Source organism: Cherax quadricarinatus, chromosome 48 (genome assembly GCF_038502225.1).
Source record: "Cherax quadricarinatus isolate ZL_2023a chromosome 48, ASM3850222v1, whole genome shotgun sequence".
Classification (NCBI taxonomy): Eukaryota; Metazoa; Arthropoda; class Malacostraca; order Decapoda; family Parastacidae; genus Cherax; species Cherax quadricarinatus.
The window spans coordinates 27620747-27643345 of record NC_091339.1 but is presented as its reverse complement, the minus strand read 5'-3'; the positions used below and the strand labels follow the sequence as shown (position 1 = coordinate 27643345).

The following is a 22599-nucleotide window of genomic DNA, read 5'->3' as shown; positions in this document are numbered from 1 at the left end:
ACTCTTCTGTAAGCCACACCTGAGTCCACTCTTGAAGCCAGCCTTTCTACGGTTATTCCTCAAACATTTACAGTCACACAACTTACAGCTTGTAAGAGTTTTCCAACTTTAGTATGAGTTAATGCCCTTATAGCTCCTGTAATTTAAGTATGCCTAACATACAGCAAAGCCGACAAGGGGTTAAAGGACATGTCGTAAAATTAAACCTGTATTTAGACGACGTTTCTCCCACTGGAGGTGAAATGTCGTACTAACGAAGGCCTCCTTTTGCCCTATGTGGCGTTTTTTTTCTTATGTCAGTGGCATAGTATGTTATTTTCTGTAAATGGGAAACATTATACTGGTGATGGCATTTACATAGGCCATAACCCGCTCTTTGTACTTTACTTACTGTAGGTGTAGTTTATTACTGTATTCCAATGTTATTTCTCTCTCTCTCTCTCTCTCTCTCTCTCTCTCTCTCTCTCTCTCTCTCTCTCTCTCTCTCTCTCTCTCTCTCTCTCTCTCTCTCTCTCTCTCTCTCTCTGTAAGCATCTAAGTCTTAAAGAAATTTGTGAAAGCATAATTGACACCTTCGATGTGAGTTACAGTTAAGGTCAGTGCTTCCTGTCTTGATCTTGTGGAGTTTGCCATGTAAAACACACTTGGTACTCATATGTCTGCATATGACTGGTCTTAATATCTTTTACTCTGCACGAGAGCCTCATATTACCCTTGTTTATGTGACGTGATTAGGAAAACCTTTGCTGTATGCAACTTTAAGCAGATGGAGCGAGTCGTGAATAGGGGATATATCGTGTGCATTGTTAGGATATAAGCAGAATGGAATAGATGCTGTTTTTTATATAAAGTTGAATACCTCCATGTTTCCTGTGGGGTTAGGCATGTGATATTGTGTAAATTGGTGTGATGAGTGTAAGGTCTCAAAATGCCGTAGTAGTTTTGTGTTCTTGTGACTCGGGAGCACCGGTAGACCATTAAATATTAAGACAACACCTAGAACTATAGATCACTTGCTGGCAAGTGAATGCTTTCGGTTTTGGCAGTGGCGCCTGGGACGATATCCCTACCATATCTGCTGAAAACGACCACGGAGGAGCAGAAGGAGGAGGAGAGGGAAGATGGTGCATCCGAAAGATTTAATTAACACAGACCTAGTCGTTGATACATCATTGGTGGGACAGCTATAACACCAAGGCCCGCAGGAGAGCTGTTGTTACTTTTGCTGAATCTGCAAAGTGTAGACTAGAACTGCGGGAAAGCACAGTGCACATAAAACAAATGCTACACCTCCTTCCAACAGCCATTGCTTAAGCCAGGGTGGCTTGTGGCTTACTGATCAGAACGTTCGGAAAACAATGGTAAAGTCCCGGACTTGCTTCCCGGACGAAGAGAGACTGTGAGCAAGTCTCCTGACACCCTTTATCCCTGTTCACCTAGCAGTAAACAGGCAACATTCAAAAGAATAATTGCAAAAATGTAAGAAATCTCTAAACCTACTGGAAGGACTTAAGGTGGTTAAGTAATCAGATACAGTATTCCCAACACTTAAATTTTACCATACATTTGCCAGTCAAGCCAAGTCTGTTGGGTCAATGTATCCCCATAATGGTGCATCCAGCGATGATAATTAACTCACTTCGACAGATACATTTCGGTTTTATTAACTTTGTGGCGTTCCTTGAGCAGATAGGTTAGGTAAGCTTTGTCAAGAAGGACAACTGTTTCCTGAAGGAGGTCTTAGTCATATGATGACCCGCCACTAGAGCTTTAGGTTATCTGACCGAGGCCTTCCACTGGCTTACCGGTGTACAACTTTAAAAATTAAGTAACACTTGCTTTTATTCGTCAGGAGACAGAACAAGTGTCTCCTGACACGGGTCTTAATGAACAGTTTACTGGTCACTTAAACGTTTTATTGCTCCAAGTTTTGAAGATGGCTGAATTAGTTGGAAGAATCTTATTGTAGCCAGCTGACCCAGTGGCTAACGCATCGCGGGTTCAAACCACACCCATGGTATGGCTTGTTTGCAATCGTGTCATTACGATTTCGTGAGTCATGTTAGGTATTAGTTTCTGAGGTCTCCCGACTAGCAGCATCATTAAAACTATCATTTTATAAATGTTAAACCAGCAAAAGAGAAATTTTTGTATTTTTTGGGGGGGGTAAAGGTGAGGCAATTACGCTCTGTTACCGAAGAGTAAACAGTGCTGCATGGCCCTTGCGGGTTTAGCGCTTAGTTATGATTACTACTAATAATACAGAGGGTAAAGTAGAACAGCTGGGAATCATATACACCGTAAATGGTGAAACTGTTATCAACATATGTGCTTGGTATTATGAGTTATGTTGGTCTTCGTATAGTGTATATGTTGGTGATAAACTAGCAGCGTTCGTGTGTATAATCCTTTGGATACTAAATGTCATCTTTCATCATAATTTGTCCAGTTTCATTAATAATTATTCAATTATTATAGCCAATATTCTCATCAGTGAGCTTGCATCTATGTATTGTATTTTTTAGATGCATGAACAGAGCTCGGCATGTAATGTCCAGTCTTGGAGACGGAATTGTGTGTGTGTGTGTACTCAGATATATGTGATTGCAGGGGTCGATTCATAGCTCCTGGTTCCAGTTTTTATTTGTTAGGCTATAAGACTGATGGGGATGGGCAAGACAGGATAGAGCAGTGAGAAAAAGTTGTGGGTTGACTAAAAGAGAGAGATAAGGATTGTTTAGCAGCCTCACCCCTTTATGTGGGTTTTAAATAAGTTGTTTATGTCACATAGTGACGAGTGTATATATTCGAGAATTTTACGAAATGGAGAAAGTGACTAATCATATAAATGGTACTGAACTGAGGATAAAATCGGCAGCCTCACATATGCAAGTCGAGTCAAATCATCTAGACCACAGTGTTCCAAAAGGACTCAGTAGCCACGATAATTGTTCAACTCACATTAATATAGAGATGCTAACACCACATAAGACTCGTGGTTACAGCCTTAAATAAACCACCACTCATGTCCATGAAATCAGAGTTTCTTACCATCATGAAATTAAGCTATTTTTTTGAGATCTCCTTATACAATGGAGTTGAGCAAACGTTGACGCTTCTCACACAGAGATCTTTGAGGTCTATAGCCTAGCTTCTATAGCCGTAGACTTGTCACAAAAAAGAAAGCACATGAGAGGACACACATGAATCCTGGTCCTGGCTTTATTTCTGTAGATGCCTCTCCTCTTCTCAATACATTGTCAAATGCTCTACTCAGAATACTTGTGACTTGACTTGAGCTAGTGATGTATCGGATATCCGCATCCGCATCCACTGAACATCCGCACAATTTCTTATATCCGCATCCACAAAATAAGACATCCTCATACACATCCACATCTACGGATATCTAAATTTTCACATCCGATACATCTCTAGACCTGACTATTGCCTCCTCCTCTTCTCCTTACCTATTAATCTGTCTTCTGTATTTCCTTTGCCTTTCGTGTCTTCTGCTTTTCCCCTTCCTTGCTTCCTTTTCTGTCCCAGCATAGGCCAGTAGGCCTACTACAGTGCGCCTCTGCTCCTTGACAACAGCTAGTACTACCCGACGTGGCACCTGGGCTTATAAACTTTTTTTTTTATCCCTCAGATACGACTTAACAATGATTCAGGTCATACCAAAACATCGTCATAATCTTCCTCTCCTAAGAGAGAGTTATTTGTGAAATGTTCCACTTACAGTGTTTTAACTTTCATTCTTCAGCAGTAGACTTGCAAACGTGAGACTACCAATTTGGGCCCCAGTACTTATTACATTATATATATATATATATATATATATATATATATATATATATATATATATATATATATATATATATATATATATATATATATATATATATATATATGTATGTATATAGCAGCAAAACAAACATTAATGTTAAAAATTAGTGTTTGGCTTCACAAGTGATATTTCTGACACAAGAATTTCATCATATCATTCTCTGATATCATATTGTCATTTATACATTAAAGGATCTTTGACATCCATTGCTAATGTGTGGTTCTTTGTAATGAATATATATATATATATATATATATATATATATATATATATATATATATTAAAATGTTATAGTCGTTGCATGGTTCAGCATCTTTGGTTATGTATTTACCTTTAAGTTTGGTCATTACCTAGATAAGGTGATGTTGGGAAACCCTTGAAGCTTGATTCACTGTAAGTGGGACATCAGATACCTTGACAGTTAATGAACAAACTCGCAAGACAAAGAATTCTTGCTAGCAGTGGTACTCGTAATGTGTGTGATAACCAGATAATGCAACACTTAAGACATTTATTTACAAGAAACGTCTCTCTGTTAAATGTCCTAAATGTAGCATATTATTTTTTCATAGTTTCTTGATGCTGCCGTACTGTGCAGTATTACACTGTACTGTATTACACTGTACTGTATTACACTGTACTGTATTACACTGTACTGTGCTGTATTATACCGTACTGTATTGTACTACACTGTATTGTACTGTATTACACTGTACTGTATTGCACTGTACTGTAGTGTATTACACTGTACTGTACTGTATCGTACTGTACCATACAGTCCTTACCATACTGTACTGTACCGTACTGTACTGTGCTGTCCTATACTGTACCGTACTGTACTGTACTGTACTGTAGCGTACTGTACTGTACTGTACTGTACTGTACTGTATTGTACTGTACTGTACCGTACCGTACTGTACTGCAATGTACTGTACCGTACTGTACCATACCGTACTGTACTGTACTGTACTGTACCATACCATACTGTACTACACAGTACTGTACTGTACCGTACTGTACTGTACTGTACCATACCGTACTGTACTACACAGTACTGTACTGTACCGTACTGTACTGTACTGTACCATACCGTACTGTACTGTACTGTACTGTATTGTACCGTACTGTACTGTACCATGCCGTACTGTACTACACTGTACCGTACTGTACCGTACTGTACTGTACCATGCCGTACTGTACTACACTGTACCGTACTGTACTGTACTGTACCGTACTGTATTGTACTGTACTGTACCATACTGTACTGTACTGTACTGTATTGTACTGTACCGTACTGTATTGTACTGTACTGTACCATACCGTACTGTACTGTACTGTACCGTACTGTATTGTACTGTACTGTACCATACCATACCGTACTGTACTGTACTGTACCATAACATACTGTACCATACTGTACTGTACCGCACTGTACTATACTGTACTGTACCATACTGTACCGTACTGTATTGTACTGTACTGTACTGTACTGTACCATACCATACTGTACTACACTGTACCGTACTGTACTGTACTGTACCATAACATACTGTACCATACTGTACTGTACCGCACTGTACCGTACTGTACCGTACTGTACTGTACCATACCATACCGTACTGTACTGTACCATAACATACTGTACCATACTGTACTGTACCGCACTGTACCATACTGTACTGTACCATACTGTACCGTACTGTACTGTACTCTTCCATCGATCCTTTTAATTCTTAATATTTTATGTCTCATAAAAAAATGGCTACTAAAAGTCATTATTTACAGTTTCATTTAACAAGGTGCAAAGCTGAATGACCCACATGGGTTTAGGTCTCCCTATGAACACACCAATAATATTGAACAGGATATACAGTATCCAGATTCCTTTGTATACATAATACGGTTAATGGTATTTAATGTTAAGTAATATGCTGTAAATATATGAGGTGAGGCGAACATTATAAGTTTGAGTATTTAATGTTTGTGAAGTAACTCGTGGAGATTTTGTATCTCCATTCACTGTGGCAAATATAAATGTACCTGTCGACACTAAATATAAGGTGAAATAATGGCTGTATTTTTTATTATACCAGGTTATGACGGTGTGTTTTCGTGGAGCAGGTGTTGCACGTGTTGGATGTCATGTGTTAGGTACGTGTGGGTGTACCTTGGATGAGTTCCGGGAGTCTTTCTAATCCCGGAGCCCGACCATAGGCCAGGCTCGTCTGGTGATTTGTGTTTTGTTCCAGTCATGGTATTGTGTGTTTATATTGTTTTAGTGGATGTATGGAGGGTGTGGATGTGTCAACTCTGGGAGAGGAACAAGACCACTCTTAGTTGTCCTTCATTTAGACAAGCAAATTAAGATATCTTTATCGTCTGAAAGTTGTCTACAGTGAAAGTTGTCTACAGTGAAAGTTGTCTACAGTGAAAGCTGTCTACAGTGAAAGTTGTCTACACTGACTTTAGTAAATTTGCTTTCTGATAATGAACATAATTTATAACAAACGTCCTACCCTTGAATTTATATTTCATTCCAGTTATTATTATTATTATTCACTCCTGGCTGCATGAGTCTTATCATACCTCTTCTTGAAACTATGTACGAATCCCGTCTCTATAGACAACTTCATTGTCTAGGTAGTTGAGCATCCTGGTCAGTGTACTGCTAAAGAAGTATTGCCTAACATTATTCCTCACGGAAAGTTCCTTGATCCTGGTAAGAGGCTCTTGATTCAAGGAATTGTAATTATCCTCCACTTCCTTGTATCAAACCTGATTGCCTCCCATTCCCCAGGTGCTATAGGGCACCTCATGGGATGAGCATATTCCCTAAATATAATAATAATAATAATAATAATAATAATAATAATAATGTGAGTGATCTCGAAAACTGTGCTGGGTGTTCCCTTTACGGTGCCCCGTGGCCTGGTAGCTAAAGCTCTCGCTTCACACGGCGAGGGTTCCGGTTCGATTCTTGGCGAGGGTAGAAACATTGGGCGTGTTTCTTTACACTGGTTGTCTTTGTTCACCCATCAGAAATATGGCTACCTGGGTGTTAGTGGACTGGTGTGGGTCACATCATGGGACAAAACTGACCTAATTTGCGGGAAATAGCATAACAAGCGGCTTTCTATATAGTAGTATGTCATTGATGTCAGCTATGGTCTGTCTACCTTGTACATGTAGTAAATAAAGATATTATTATTATTATTATTATTATTATTATTATTATTATTATTATTATTATTATTATTATTATTATTGCCAGAGAATTTTTTTTCTGTGCTCCGGGAGGAAGCGCTCAATAAGGCATAAGCTTCAGTGGTCCTTAACAACCCACAACAACACTGAATTCTGTGTTTGAAGTTAAGTAAGTTTTTTTCCCCCAAGTTCCTTAGTAAATAAGTAAGTTTATTTACATACAGCTACACATAAGTACAGTAGCACAAATTATCATACATAGTAACCTATGTGTAAATTACCCAGGATAACCCCCCCCAAAAAGAAAAAAAGTGACGTATTTCCATCGGGATAGTTGTAAATATCTTATTATTTAAACCTTAAAAGTTTAAAACTTTAGTTTTCTTTTATAATTATTTTATATATTATCATGTGTGTAGAGGATTTTTGTAGATCATCATTGTAGATCAATTCTGTAGATCAACTTTGTAGATCAACTTTGTAGATCAACTTTGTAGATCAACTTTGTAGATCAACTTTGTAGATCAACTTTGTAGATCAACTTTGTAGATCAACTTTGTAGATCAACTTTGTAGATCAATTCTGTAGATCAACTTTGTAGATCAACTTTGTAGATCAACTTTGTAGATCAACTTTGTAGATCAACTTTGTAGATCAACTTTGTAGATCAACTTTGTAGATCAACTTTGTAGATCAACTTGTAGATCAACTTGTAGATCAACTTTGTAGATCAACTTGTAGATCAACTTTGTAGATCAACTTTGTAGATCAACTTGTAGATCAACTTTGTAGATCAACTTTGTAGATCAACTTGTAGATCAACTTTGTAGATCAACTTGTAGATCAACTTTGTAGATCAACTTTGTAGATCAACTTTGTAGATCAACTTTGTATATCAACTCTGTAGATCAACTTTGTAGATCAACTTTGTAGATCAACTTGTAGATCAACTTTGTAGATCAACTTTGTAGATCAACTTGTAGATCAACTTTGTAGATCAACTTTGTAGATCAACTTGTAGATCAACTTTGTAGATCAACTTGTAGATCAACTTTGTAGATCAACTTTGTAGATCAACTTTGTAGATCAACTTTGTATATCAACTTTGTAGATCAACTTTGTAGATCAACTTTGTAGATCAACTTGTAGATCAACTTTGTAGATCAACTTTGTAGATCAACTTGTAGATCAACTTTGTAGATCAACTTTGTAGATCAACTTGTAGATCAACTTTGTAGATCAACTTGTAGATCAACTTTGTAGATCAACTTTGTAGATCAACTTGTAGATCAACTTTGTAGATCAACTTGTAGATCAACTTTGTAGATCAACTTTGTAGATCAACTTTGTAGATCAACTTTGTATATCAACTTTGTAGATCAACTTGTAGATCAACTTTGTAGATCAACTTGTAGATCAACTTTGTAGATCAACTTTGTAGATCAACTTGTAGATCAACTTTGTAGATCAACTTGTAGATCAACTTTGTAGATCAACTTGTAGATCAACTTTGTAGATCAACTTTGTAGATCAACTTTGTAGATCAACTTTGTAGATCAACTTTGTAGATCAACTTGTAGATCAACTTCGTAGATCAACTTTATAGATCAACTTGTAGATCAACTTTGTAGATCAACTTGTAGATCAACTTTGTAGATCAACTTTGTAGATCAACTTTGTAGATCAACTTGTAGATCAACTTTGTAGATCAACTTTGTAGATCAACTTTGTAGATCAACTTTGTATATCAACTTTGTAGATCAACTTGTAGATCAACTTTGTAGATCAACTTGTAGATCAACTTTGTAGATCAACTTTGTAGATCAACTTTGTAGATCAACTTGTAGATCAACTTTGTAGATCAACTTTGTAGATCAACTTGTAGATCAACTTTGTAGATCAACTTGTAGATCAACTTTGTAGATCAACTTTGTAGATCAACTTTGTAGATCAACTTTGTAGATCAACTTGTAGATCAACTTTGTAGATCAACTTTGTAGATCAACTTTGTATATCAACTTTGTATATCAACTTGTAGATCAACTTACTTATCCAGATTCTAGTCATCATTCTTACCTGAGGAGAGTCTCTAGTTAGACCAAAAATATTCACGTTTTTTTCTGTACTGTTGAGTGACAGATAAGATAAAAGACTTGTTCGGATTTTTAACCCCAGAGGGTTAGCCAGCCAGGATAACCCAAGTAAGTCGGTGTGTCATCGAGGACTGTCTTCTTTCCGTTGGGGTCCTTAGTCTTGCCCCCCCAAGACGTGAACCACAACAGTCGACTAACACCCAGGTACCTACTTACTGTTAGGTGAACAGGGATAACAGTTGTAAGGAAACATGCCCAATGTTTCCACTCTGCTAGGGATTAATCCGTGGATACTCAATATGTGAGGTGTAAGACTTTGTAAATCTTCCAAGTCGGACCGAAATGTCATCATAAGCTCTAGATAAGATAAGATAAGATAAGATTTCGTTCGGATTTTTAACCCCGGAGGGTTAGCCACCCAGGATAACCCAAGAAAGTCAGTGCATCATCGAGGACTGTCTAACTTATTTCCATTGGGGTCCTTAATCTTGTCCCCCAGGATGCGACCCACACCAGTCGACTAACAGGTACCTATTTGCTGCTAGGTGAACAGGACAATAGGTGTAAGGAAACGTGTCGAAATGTTTCCACCCGCCGGGAATCGAACCCGGGCCCTCCGTGTGTGAAGCGGGAGCTTTAGCCACCAGGCCACCGGGCCACATGTGCGGGTTATTTGTCTTTTGTCATCATTACAACCAGAATTTCAAATACAATATGTGCTTATACATACATTGATTATTGCTACAATAAAATTTAGGTTGCAGTATTGCTACAGTAAAACTTAGATTTTTTTGTACAGATTAAAATATCAATTTATTTTTTTATTTATAATTTGAGCACACTTACAGAGGTACAAAAAAAAAAAAAAAAATACAGATAAGAGCAGCATGCCAAAGCCACTTATACTATGCATAGCATTACGGGCTGGCTTAAAATTAACTTAAGATTAACTAAGCAATGATGAAATCAGTGAAAAACATTAATGTAAACTGATTACTATAAAGCACAAGTGAGTATTACAAAGACAGGTCATATGGTTGCATGCATTGTTGTAAATTCAGTAGAATGGAGTATTCTGTTAGGTAGTGAATTTAAAAAATAATAAAGTTAGATTGGGTTTTAGGTTTAACATTTATGTGATATAATTGTGAGAAACATTTAAGATATACAATTTATAAGGTTCAGTTATTCAGTATTTATTTGGTTTTGGGTGAGTAAGTGATCTTTGAGAAGAGACTTGAATTTATAAACAGGTAGTGTTTCTTTTATATTAACAGGTAATGAATTCCAGATTTTAGGGCCTTTTATGTGCATTGAGTTTTTGCATAGCGTGAGATGGACACGAGGAATATCAAAGAGTGATCTGTGCCTTGTGTTATGGTCATGTGTTCTGTTGAGGTTGGCAAGGAGATGTTTGAGGGGAGGGTTAATATCAGAGTTGAGTGTTCTATGTATGTAATAGGTGCAGTAATAAGTATGGATGTTTTGTATGGTGAGTAGGTTGAGTGTATTGAATATTGGTGGAGTGTGCTGCCTGTAGTGAGAATTTGTTATCATTCTAACTGCAGCCTTTTGTTGGGTAATTAGTGGTCTGAGATGGTTACTTGTTGTTGAGCCCCATGCACAAATTCCATAGGTGAGATAGGGGTAAATAAGAGAGTGATATAGGGCCAGGAGGGCTGACTGTGGAGCATAGTACCGTATCTTCGATAGTATGCCTACAGTCTTGGAAATTTTCTTAGAAATTTGTTGTATATGTGTATGAAATTTGAGTCTATTATCAAGGTGGATTCCTAAGAATTTTCCCTCTGTTAGCTTTGTGATAGGTGATCCGTTTATCATTATGTTAAGAGGGACATCTGTAGCTCTGTTACCAAACTGAATGAAGTAGGTTTTGTCAATGTTTAGTGTAAGTTTGTTAGTACTCATCCAGGTAGATATTTTCTGTAATTCGGTATTTACAGTATTGGCTAGCGTGACTGGGCTCGGGTGGGAGAAGACGTATGTTGTGTCATCAGCAAATAGTGTGGGTTTGAGTAATTGAGAAGCATTTGGTAGGTCATTTATGTATAGGAGAAAGAGAAGAGGGCCAAGGACACTTCCCTGTGGGACACCAACTGTAATTGGTTGTGCAGAAGAGTTTGCCCCATTTGTGTACACATATTGGCTTCTGTTGCTGAGGTATGACTTGAGGTAGTTGAGGGAGTGCCCTCTTATACCATAGTGTGATAATTTTACGTGGAGCAAGTCATGGTCAACTGTATCAAAAGCTTTACGTAAGTCAATGAAGATCCCCAGTGGGACTTCTTTTTTCTCTATTGCAGTGTATATATGTTCTAGCATGTGTATAATAGCATCATTAGTATTTTTATTAGGCCTGAATCCAAATTGGCAGGGGTTGAGTATGTTTTGGGAGATAAGGTAGGAGTAGATTCGTTTATGAATTAATTTTTCGAAGATTTTTGAGAGAGGGTGTAAGTTGGATATTGGCCTATAGTTATTCAACTCTGTTTGGTCTCCTCCTTTGTGGATCGGGGTGACCCTTGCTATTTTGAGTACTGTAGGGAAGGTGGAGGATTCAATGGATTTGTTAAAGAGTGTTGCAATGATTGGTGATACATGAATAAGTAATGTATTCTGTAATGGTTGCATTTTCGCCAGTACATTATTATTTTCATTTTCTTAAACTTTGTGGGTCATTCTACCCAGGAAAGCTTTTCTACTGTAAATATTATTTACTAAATCTTAACCCAAATTATCATCACAGGTTATGAATATGTCCAAGAAACTTTGGGTTGGGTGTATGAGTGTTTTAATTACTGATAAAAGACTGGAGGCCAAACCTCTATCTGACTGAACTGTTTATAATCATTCTGATAAACTGATAAGATGATGTATGTAGTTACATACTATCTTTGAACAGGTGAGTCTTGTGTAGTTATATACCATGGCTAGGTGAGGACACACCAATGCACATTGTGTTCCAGGAGCTGTAGCTCAACTATGTTGGAAACTATGCTATTATTTGTGGCCTAAAATTACTAATGAGGTCTTCAGTTTGGCCTCACAAAAAATAATTATTCATGGCTTGCTGTGATGTAACAAACTGGACAGTGATTTGACCTGTAATTGCAAAAGTGAGAACTATGACTTAAAATTGTTGTATAAATTGGATCTGAATGGTGAACAATAAATTAAAATACATAACAAAATTTTGTCTTTACTATTGTGATATAAAAATTTATTGCTTGTTTAACCATTTGATGTAAATAGCATTATTATTACACTTATGGAAAAGTGGTAAACCCATAAGGGTTATGTTGTGCCAGAGGAATGGGAGGCAAGCAGCAGCAATCCGAAGAAAGATAAGATAGCTCTAATTCCTTGCATCATGAGCCCCTCATCAGCATCTGTTTGCCTACCTTAAATTGATATACGTGTATATGTAATAGTAACATGTATTAAGTGACGAAGTAGTATTTAGTTGAAGGTATCATCATTATGGTATTAACATACCGTAGGTACAGTACATTGACTTCATTGAATTTTCTTGGGTTAAATATTCTGTACTTTTTCTGTGCCCATAACATCTATATGGGCAAAGCTGTAATAAGGACTTGAAGTCCAGTAATATACAGTATTAAATGTCACCTAATTTTGTAACATCTTAGTACTTTTGTATATAATTTTTTTCACTGTAGTGATATGTTTCCTCCCATACTCCATGGCCACTATGGTCATACTAGTATTTACAGCCTCTCCTCACTTGGCAACATACTCGTTTACTGACAACTCAGACTTACTATGGGCTCTCTGACCATTATGCATACCTAAATAATGTATATTAAGCTGATTTCCTCTATTCTGTTTATTACAATATACAGTATACTACTGTATAAACATTAAAAAAATACTAAAAATATTATAAATGGTGCAAAGGTACATTAAAACAATATCAAAGATGGTTGACGCAAACCCACTACCATTATAGTATGCTCTTTGCTTAGTGACGAATTCGTTTGCCAGCGTGGTCTTAGGAACGGATCTCCATTGTTAAGTGAGGAGAGGCTGTATTGTATTTTTTAAATTTACATAGGATATGTATAGAAGAGGAGGTGTATGACAGTTTATGTATATTGAGAGTTTACTTTAATCTCTGTTGTAGGGATTAAAATATTTTTGATTGGTGATGAGCAAGTGACGTGCAGCCTTAGTAATCCTTGTATACTAAATAGACTTTAATCATCATTAACCAACTATTGAACAAACTTGTATATATGAGAGGGTGTTATTCTCTTATTTTCAGGTACATATATGTATATACAATATACGCATCCATATTTTTGGGTACTGTACATACATTTATATTTTCAGGTACTGTACATAAATCTCCAGAGATTTATTCATGAAGATAAAAAATCATGTCTGCTGCAAAAATTGTGGTGGTGGGCTCATGTATGACGGATCTTATCAGGTAATACTTCCAATTACTTCCTTCAAATTTTTACCCACTTTCGCTTCATGAAGGTGCCTTAATGGTGGTGGACTCTTGATCCAAGAAATGGAAGCTACCTTTTCCTTTTTCCTTCCTTGGATCAAACTCTATTATTTGCCAATCCCTCTTATCACATACACCATATACTCTTGCCACTGACCCCTTTGCATATCACCGTTTCATGTCCATAACTTTGTCTACTTATTCCACTCACAAACTGTCCTGCATGTTTTGCTCTGTCCATATTTTGCCATCATCTCTCCCCCTGTACCTCTCACCTTTTTCTCTTATCTAATATACTATAATTAAATGTAATTTTCACTTGTGTATACAGTGCAGTAATAAATTAATGTAAGGTTTGCTTAAAAGTGTGATACAGTAGAGATTTTTTACTAGATCAGCGATTAAGATGTAAAAAATGTATGTGTACATTATGCATTATATCACCATTATTCAGAGGGTGTGTGCTGTAAATATCACTCTGCTGCAGAGAACATACAGATGACTCTTATTACAGTTACACTTCACGGTTACCTAAGCCAGGAGAAACAATCCATGGACACCGCTTCTCTGTGGGTTTTGGAGGAAAGGGTGCCAACCAGTGTATTGCTGCTACCAGACTAGGAGCCACCACAGCAATGGTTGCTATGGTATAGTCAGTTCATAGTGATTCTCTTGTGTAAAATTTTCTTAAATACAGTGGACCCCCGGTTAACCATATTTTTTCACTCCAGAAGTATGTTCAGGTGCCAGTACTGACCGAATTTGTTCCCATAAGAAATATTGTGAAGTAGATTAGTCCATTTCAGACCCCCAAACATACACGTACAAACGCACTTACATAAATACACTTACATAATTGGTCGCATTCGGAGGTAATCGTTATGCGGGGGTCCACTGTACCTGCATATTATGAATACGTGCATTAAAAGTAAATTACACAAGTAGACGAAGACTATTTTTTTTCAATAAACTGGCACTGTCCCCACCAAGGCAGGGTGACCTAAAAAGAAAAATGAAAGTTTTTCTTTTTAAATTTAGTAACTTATACAGGAGAAGGGGTTATTAGCACCTTTCTCTCAGCACTTTAGTCACTTACGGAGGAAGAATTCTTTTCCACTTCCCCATGGAGACTAATTATTTTCATTAATTGATGGCAGAAACTTCTCAAAACTTACAGTTAATAAATTTTGCAAAGGTGATATGGTAGCACCAACAAAACTAGGGAGGTAATAAAATATTTCTTTTATAAATATACATTTTCTTTTCTGCTGGTGAATGAAAAAACATAATCCAAGCTTGTAACAGGAATGCTGGAGCTTGGGTTTATTGAAATGGATTCGTAAATATGATTGATAGACAATGGTTACAAGAGGAGGTTTGACAGTGCCTCTTGATTACAGTATTGTATCAGTAAGATGAAATAATTTAAATGAAGGTTGTTTGAAAGCACATATATGTATAGGAATATGCTTAACAGTTCCCAAACAAGCGAAATTATGCAGAGTGTACAGGTTCAAATCCTGCCGTGGACTGAGAGAAAATTTTTGTATATAGGAATAGATGTACTCCCAGTCTTATGTGAATGATAAACTAGATTTAAGGATGAGAACAGGTAAACTGACAAGGGTAAAAAAAAATTGTTGAATCAAGATCTAGTTAAAATTTTTATTGTTAAAGTAAACCCTTGACTTAATGGACATCAGAAATATGGGACAAAATTCGCCAGGTCATTTAAAAAACAACAAAGTCAGTTGGTTACAGATTGGTCTGCTTTGGTTGCTATCACAGCAAAACATTTTCATTTGTCAGCCACAATTGCTACTCCTATCCCCCTATTAATTGGATAAATTGAGAGTTTACCGAAAATATGTGTTATTTTTAAGCAAGTATTGTTTAGATATTAATTCTGTACTGCATACAGTTGTGAGCTTGCACATGTTATTATTGCATTATAGTATTTTCATCTTCTTTGATGATGATATTTTCCATGGCTTTTATTTTACATGTTGGAGACGATTCATTTGGGACAAACTACTTGCAAAATTTTCGTGACAACGGCGTAATTATTTCTCATGTTGGAGTGACAAGTGAGGCAGCCACTGGTGTTGCTCCTATTGCAGTTGATGATGCAGGTACAGTACATTTGAGTCTTATTGTGTTCATTCACAAATAACCCACACTTAGGAAACGCATAACACTATTTTGGTCTGACCCGACCATTGTCAGTTTGTGACTTGACAGTGATCTAGGTCATCGTGAGTTCCCTCTCTTAAGTGTGGGATATTTGTGAACTGTTCCAGCCATGGAATTGTGGCTTTTTCTTTTGTTGTGTTTATAGCCATAATTGTCTATCCATGTTATCAGTTATTTCACTTCAAGTGCAAGTTGCCCTGCTTATGTAAGATGAGTGCGAGTTTTCCATAGATACCCTTAGATTTTTTCTCAGAATGGCTTATGGAAGGATATCTTATGCATTCCATTTGTCAGAGAATTGGACAAGGCTGTCCATGATGCAGAAAGAGAGGGCCAAAAAAATGAGGCAGAATACTTTCTTTTCCTAGTCTCGTCATCCTTCTAGGAAGGTACCTTGATGCTGGTGAGAGTTTTCTAATCGGAGAACTGGACCTGACCTCTTTCTTGGAGCAAATGCAGTTATCTCCATTCATCTATGCTCTGCACGACCCCTACAGGTTTAGCACTCTCCCATTAATGTAATAGTAATAATTCACTTTCTTGGATCAAACCTTTTTGCTTCCCTATGGGTTTAGTGCTTCTTCATGATGATGTCTAACAAACTGGCCATCTCCCAGTGAGGTAGGGTGACCTAAAAAGAGAAGAAACACTTTCATTGTTCGCTGTCACTCGGTCTTTCTTTTGTTGGGTTTATCAGGGCCACTGACAGCATAAGCCGTAGAGTTGTCACTCGGTCAGTCACTGTCTTGCCACAAGTGTGCTGAAATCACAGTTCAGATGTCCCTTCAAACTGTCATAGCCTCACCCCTCCTTTAGAGTGTACTTCTCGCCTCCAGGACTTGCATCCCTTGATGAGTGTTATCTTGCTCACATTCCAAGAGAATATCAGGCAATGAAAGCCACTTGTGTGTACTCTGATCTAACATGCTCACACAAGCCTTCTGGATGCTCAAGCCCCTAGCACTCAAAACCTTCTTTACCCCCTCCTTCCAACCCTTCCTAGGATGACTTCCCTACCCTTTCTTCCTTCCACCCAAGTTTTATACACCCTCTTCTGCTCCATCCTTTCTAAATGCCCAAAGTACCTCAACAACCCCACACAATCTTCTAGTTTCTACACTTCAAATTCTCTTCATAATATTCTTACAACACATTGCTCTCAAGACATATCTCCATTGCCTCTATCCTCCTCCTAGACCTAAACTATATTCAGTATATCATTTCACTTCTCGTACATATTATTATTTCTGTTCAGAACTTGTTGTTTGCTTTTTAGGAAATCTGCTCAAACCCCAAAATCTTTTAAGCTCAGCAAAGACAAATGTAACCACTGGTATTCACTTGTCAGTTAGCACTTGTTTTGTATTCTCCGCTTGGTTGATGGTCTGATCAGTCAGACTGTTGGTGCTAGTAGCATCTACAATGACATTGTTTTTGTCTCTGGGTAGTTCTTTTACAGGAAGGATTGCTTTGATTCAGCCCACAGGTCGAGGTGTTATAGCATGTCATTTTTTTTTTTACAGTACAGGTATCTTCTTGAAAAAAGAACCTTCACTCAACTCATCAAAGGAATGGACAGTTAAAAAAGATTTACTCTGGCAAAATTAGAGATGTATACCACTGGAAACCTCTCATTCTTGTGAATACTGTAATTCACTTTGGCCAAAGTGAGCAGTGTGAAGGAAAAACTGGCCTAAATATATTACCAGTGTCTTCACTCTTAAGGAAATATTTCCAGATAGCAAAATCATGGTGAATTTTATAAAGGTGTTCTGAAGACTTCAAGGAGTTTGATAGTGTTCTAATGACAGTATAGTGTTTTATTTTAGAGTAGTACAGTAGTATTTTATTACAGATTAATACATATAGTATTTTTTTTTTATTAGCACACTGGCTGATTCCCACCAAGGCAGGGTGGCCCGAAAAAGAAAAACTTTCACCATCATTCACTCCATCACTGTCTTGCCAGGAGGGTGCTTTACACTACAGTTTTTAAACTGCAACATTAACACCCCTCCTTCAGAGTGCAGGCACTGTACTTCCCATCTCCAGGACTCAAGTCCGGCCTGCCAGTTTCCCTGAACCCCTTCATAAATGTTACTTTGCTCACACTCCAACAGCACGTCAAGTATTAAAAACCATTTGTCTCCATTCACTCCTATCAAACACGCTCATGCATGCCTGCTGGAAGTCCAAGCCCCTCGCACACAAAACCTCCTTTACCCCCTCTCTCCAACCTTTCCTAGGCTGACCCCTACCCTGCCTTTCTTCCACTACAGACTGATACACTCTTGAAGTCATTCTGTTTCGCTCCATTCTCTCTACATGTCCGAACCACCTCAACAACCCTTCCTCAGCCCTCTGGACAACAGTTTTGGCAATCCCGCACCTCCTCCTAACTTCCAAACTACGAATTCTCTGCATTATATTCACACCACACATTGCCCTCAGACATGACATCTCCACTGCCTCCAGCCTTCTCCTCGCTGCAACATTCATCACCCATGCTTCACACCCATATAAGAGCGTTGGTAAAACTATACTCTCATACATTCCCCTCTTTGCCTCCAAGGACAAAGTTCTTTGTCTCCACAGACTCCTAAGTGCACCACTCACCCTTTTCCCCTCATGAATTCTATGATTCACCTCATCTTTCATAGAGTCATCCGCTGACACGTCCACTCCCAAATTTCTGAATACATTCACCTCCTCCATACTCTCTCCCTCCAATCTGATATCCAATCTTTCATCACCTAATCTTTTTGTTATCCTCATAACCTTACTCTTTCCTGTATTCACTTTTAATTTTCTTCTTTTACATATAGTATGTATTATAAAAAAATTATCTTATTTTTACTTTTGTTTTCAGGGGAAAACTGTATCATTATAGTGGCAGGAGCAAATTTGAAGATGACTGCTGCAAATGTAGAGAAAGCAGAGCCATTAATAAAGGAATCTTGTGTGGTTGTGTGTCAAGGAGAGATCACCATGGAGGCCACACTTGCTGCTCTCACAATGGCTCGTAAATACAATGGTAAGGGCACACAAAAATTCATTAGTTATTTTACAAGATGTTTATTTGCAGATTTTTCTACTGGCATTACCTTAAAGGCAGGTCATTATTCTAAATGTTATTTCCATGCAACTAAGAAATAATTTGCAGAGGGTTGTGGCATACAATTGAGGAAATTGTCCATGTAATATTTTACCTTCTTTACAGTAATTGACTTTAAGAAAAAAATACAGGTCAATCTTATATTTCCAGTTAAGACTTTGATGAATGCTGCTCCAGCCGACTCCAGTTTGGACCCAGCTATTTTGAAGAACTCGGACATTTTTTGCGTGAATGAGAGTGAGGTAAGCTATTGATTATGTAGTGATGGACGAAATTCCTGTTACATGTCAGGTCATAGTAATGCTGGAACAAAAGAGACAATTGCTGGAACCTGCTCAGGGCTCAGTATAGCTTTCATTAGATGCATACATTTACTGCTTTACATAAGCATTTGATAAACAGGAGGGCCCTGCTTTATGGCACTTCACTTTACAGCATGTCACTAATGCAGTGGTTTTCAGTTATACCCATTCTTCATTTATTCAGACTTCCTGCAATAAATATGTTCACTAAATAACAAAAAAAGGCACAATACCGTGACTGGAACGATACACAAATAACCCGACCGAAATGTCGTCGTAAGCTTCTCTCTTTTATGTGCGGGTTATTTGTGTATAATACGTTCACTACTCACTATAAGCTAAAAAATAAAATATTTTAAGGTAAATGATGTGTGTACTGTAGTATATGCATCTTTTAACATGTAAGCATGTTATCAGGCTTTTATATGCATTTAAAAGTGACCAAAGGCTATGTTTCACTTTACAGCGATTTTCACTTTATAGCAGTAGCCCGGAACCTAACGTGCTGTGTAAGTGGGGCCTGCCTGTAGTCTGAATGCATTATGATACCAATGGTTTAGATGTTCAAGTTTGTGTCATCACCTATTTTGTTCTCAGAGGAGCAAAATTATGCTTGTAATGTCTGAATTTCAATATTTAACTTAAAATACAATACAGTGGACCCCCGGTTAACGAACTTTTTTCATTCCAGTAGTATGTTCAGGTGCCAGTACTGACCGATTTTTTTCCCATAAGGAATATTGTGAAGTAGATTAGTCCATTTCAGACCCCCAAACATACACGTACAAACGCACTTACATAAATACACTTACATAATTGGTCGCATTTGGAGGTGATCGTTAAGCGGGGGTCCACTGTATCTTTTTTTTTTAGTTTCTAGTAGTTATAATGCATACTACCATTTGGACTTTTTCTAGGTAGACAATAGCCTAAGCTGACAAAATGTTGAGTCAGACATTTTTAAATAGGGATAGTAGCCTTTATTTTGCAATGTTTCCACCCCATGGTGAGCATTAAAGCCAAAGTGAGTGAAATGCTGTAAAATAAAGTTTTTTTTTGTGCATAAGTGTTTTTGAATTATTAGACCTTTTCTGTCTCATCCACATGGTTGTTAGGTGTAGAAACTGCACACCAAGTGCTTGTTCTAATTTTGACTGAATGTATATTTTGTAAATAGTTTTTTCAACATTTTTTTATCTATTTACTTGAAAGCTGTTTTATAAACATAGTTTGCCAATGTAACATACGAGTTTCTCACGATGAGGCCTCAGTATGTAGCATGCTACTGTTTACACTGCATAATTTTAGTTTAACCATGGCTTTTGCATTACCATATTTTTTAATAACCAAGATGCTTGCCTGTACTTTGGTATACAGTATATATTTTTATTACTGTATTACATTAAAAACAAAAGCATTCAGTGCTGTTCTGTAATTGTAGGACCTGATTTTACTGTATCCTAGTTGATAAGGTTGGCACCAGAATTTCTGCATGGGAAGGTTGGAGGCTGTCTTGTTAGAAGGGGGATGGGGAGGGGAACTAGAATACCTGGTTTGAAGTAGCATTATTAATACTGTTTTTGTTTGGGGGTCTTTGGCTCAGAATTTTTTGAGAGGGGCTGAAGCCCCCAGCACTTCCCTTGCAGTGCTGCCCCTGCTAGTTGTTAAGGTTTTAATATGGCGTATTTTAAACTGTTATGAAATTATTTGTTGTGTATGCTTATGCAAGTGATTTTTATTTTGGTTTTAGCTCATGCTTGAGTAGTTAGCTTGCATGCAAGTAACCTTTTATTACTTGGAGTACCTCCTTCCTACTTCTTTACATTTATAGCTGAACCTCGAAAACCATGAGCTTCCTAATTTGTGTACTTCAGTTTTCCAACAGTTTTACTTGTCATATGGAATATTTATTTGATCTATTTGTTATTGGTATTGTTAGCATAGCTAGAGAGGACACTGATATTCTGTTTCCCCAAACATTTTTTTTCTTTTAGGCTGAAGCTTTAACAGAAGTTAGAGTGCAAACAGTGATGGATGCCCAGCGTGCTGCTGAGGTACTATTAACACGAGGGTGTGGTAGTGTCATCGTAACACTGGGAGGGGAAGGGGCACTCTACTCTACTGGTGATGGTCATATTCATGTCCCTGCAGAAAAAGTTACTCCAGTAGATACTACTGTAAGTATTGTGTGTTTTGCTTTTAATGAAACGTGATGCAGTGTAATTACTTAAGTCATACAGTACTTGGAGAATGGGAGGTAATCAGGGTTGATCCAAGGAAAATGAGAGTAGCTCTTATTCCTTGGATCAAGACATCCCCATGAAGGGACAGTGGAGGAAGCTTCATTTTGGTTTGTTGTGTTTGCCATGAGGCTTACCATAATATATATGGGAATGTGCTTACCATAGTTTGGCCTGAGGCTAACATATTGTGCAGTATATAGAAACTTGCCCTGAGGTTTACTGTAATGTATAGAGGAATGTAACAGAGTTATTAATATCCTAATCCTTAGAAGGAATATTTCTGTGGGGAATTGATGAAAGTAACTGATGTATACTTTATCTTTCAGGGTGCTGGTGATGCTTTTGTAGGAACACTGGCATATTATTTGGCATACCATCCACACCTATCCATGGAGGACATGTTGCAAAGGTCCTGCAAAGTGGCAACCATTTCTGTGCAGGCAGCAGGTACTCAGACCAGCTTCCCTACTAGGAATAAGTTAGACAATTATCTGTTTGTGTGATGACAAGCACGAGGCACAAAGATAAGCAAACCATCTAGGGGTAAGTTTGCTGGTGTGATAAACTAGTAAGTGAACTACACACTGATCATATGGGTTATTTATAGGAATGGCCTACATTCAACAGTAGGAAAAACAGTACAATTATTTTTAGTGTAACTAAATTAATATATTTAATGGGAATGCTAAACCCATTGTGGCCAATAGGTTCAGTTCAAAGACGGGAAGGACACAATTCCATGAGACATTGTTTAGTGACATTTTGCCTGCTGTGGACTTTTTTTTTTTTATTTAAAGAGGCTGCAGATTAGATATTTTTTTTAAGCCAGCTTCTCAAGGTAAAGGCATTAGGCAAGTTACACTTGTACTCTTAATAAATTAAGTTCCTTTTATGGTTAAATGCCATTTGATTAATGTTATTTATTCATTCTAGAAAATTTAACATTAAGCAAAAGCTACTTTTCATGTGTATGGGATATACCATTAGCTCACGGGTTGCCAAGGTCTGTGAAGTTAATGGCAAGGACATGTCCTTGCCATTAAGGTTAGTCTGTGAAAGATAGTTTTTTTTTTTTTTTTTTTTTCAACAAGTCGGCCGTCT

General features: G+C 37.4%; 1 protein-coding gene across 4 annotated transcripts; it reads left to right on the top strand.

Moving 5' to 3' along the window:
• The first annotated feature begins 26 nt into the window (after positions 1 to 26).
• LOC128696102 (ribokinase) lies at positions 27 to 22563 on the top strand. Of its 4 annotated transcripts, none has more exons than XM_070095037.1 (8): positions 27 to 91; positions 13522 to 13621; positions 14160 to 14294; positions 15653 to 15777; positions 18708 to 18872; positions 19104 to 19195; positions 21250 to 21432; positions 21825 to 22563. In XM_070095037.1, exons 2-8 carry the CDS (start codon positions 13569 to 13571, stop codon positions 21999 to 22001), a joined length of 930 nt encoding a protein of 309 aa, XP_069951138.1. In that variant the 5' UTR covers positions 27 to 91; positions 13522 to 13568; the 3' UTR covers positions 22002 to 22563. The 4 variants fall into 4 exon arrangements, with proteins under 4 accessions (XP_069951138.1, XP_069951136.1, XP_069951137.1 ...); XM_070095035.1 differs by lacking the exon at positions 27 to 91 and adding an exon at positions 7151 to 7223; XM_070095036.1 differs by lacking the exon at positions 27 to 91 and adding an exon at positions 12051 to 12070.
• The last annotated feature ends 36 nt before the right edge of the window (positions 22564 to 22599 follow it).

Coding starts and splice junctions, on each gene's coding strand:
- LOC128696102 (XM_070095037.1), top strand. CDS start 13,569: ATGTCTGCTGCAAAAATTGTGGTGGTGGGCTCATGTATGACGGATCTT. Junction 13,622..14,159: donor TGTATGACGGATCTTATCAG/GTAATACTTCCA, acceptor CTCTTATTACAG/TTACACTTCACGGTTACCTA. Junction 18,873..19,103: donor AATGGCTCGTAAATACAATG/GTAAGGGCACAC, acceptor TTATATTTCCAG/TTAAGACTTTGATGAATGCT.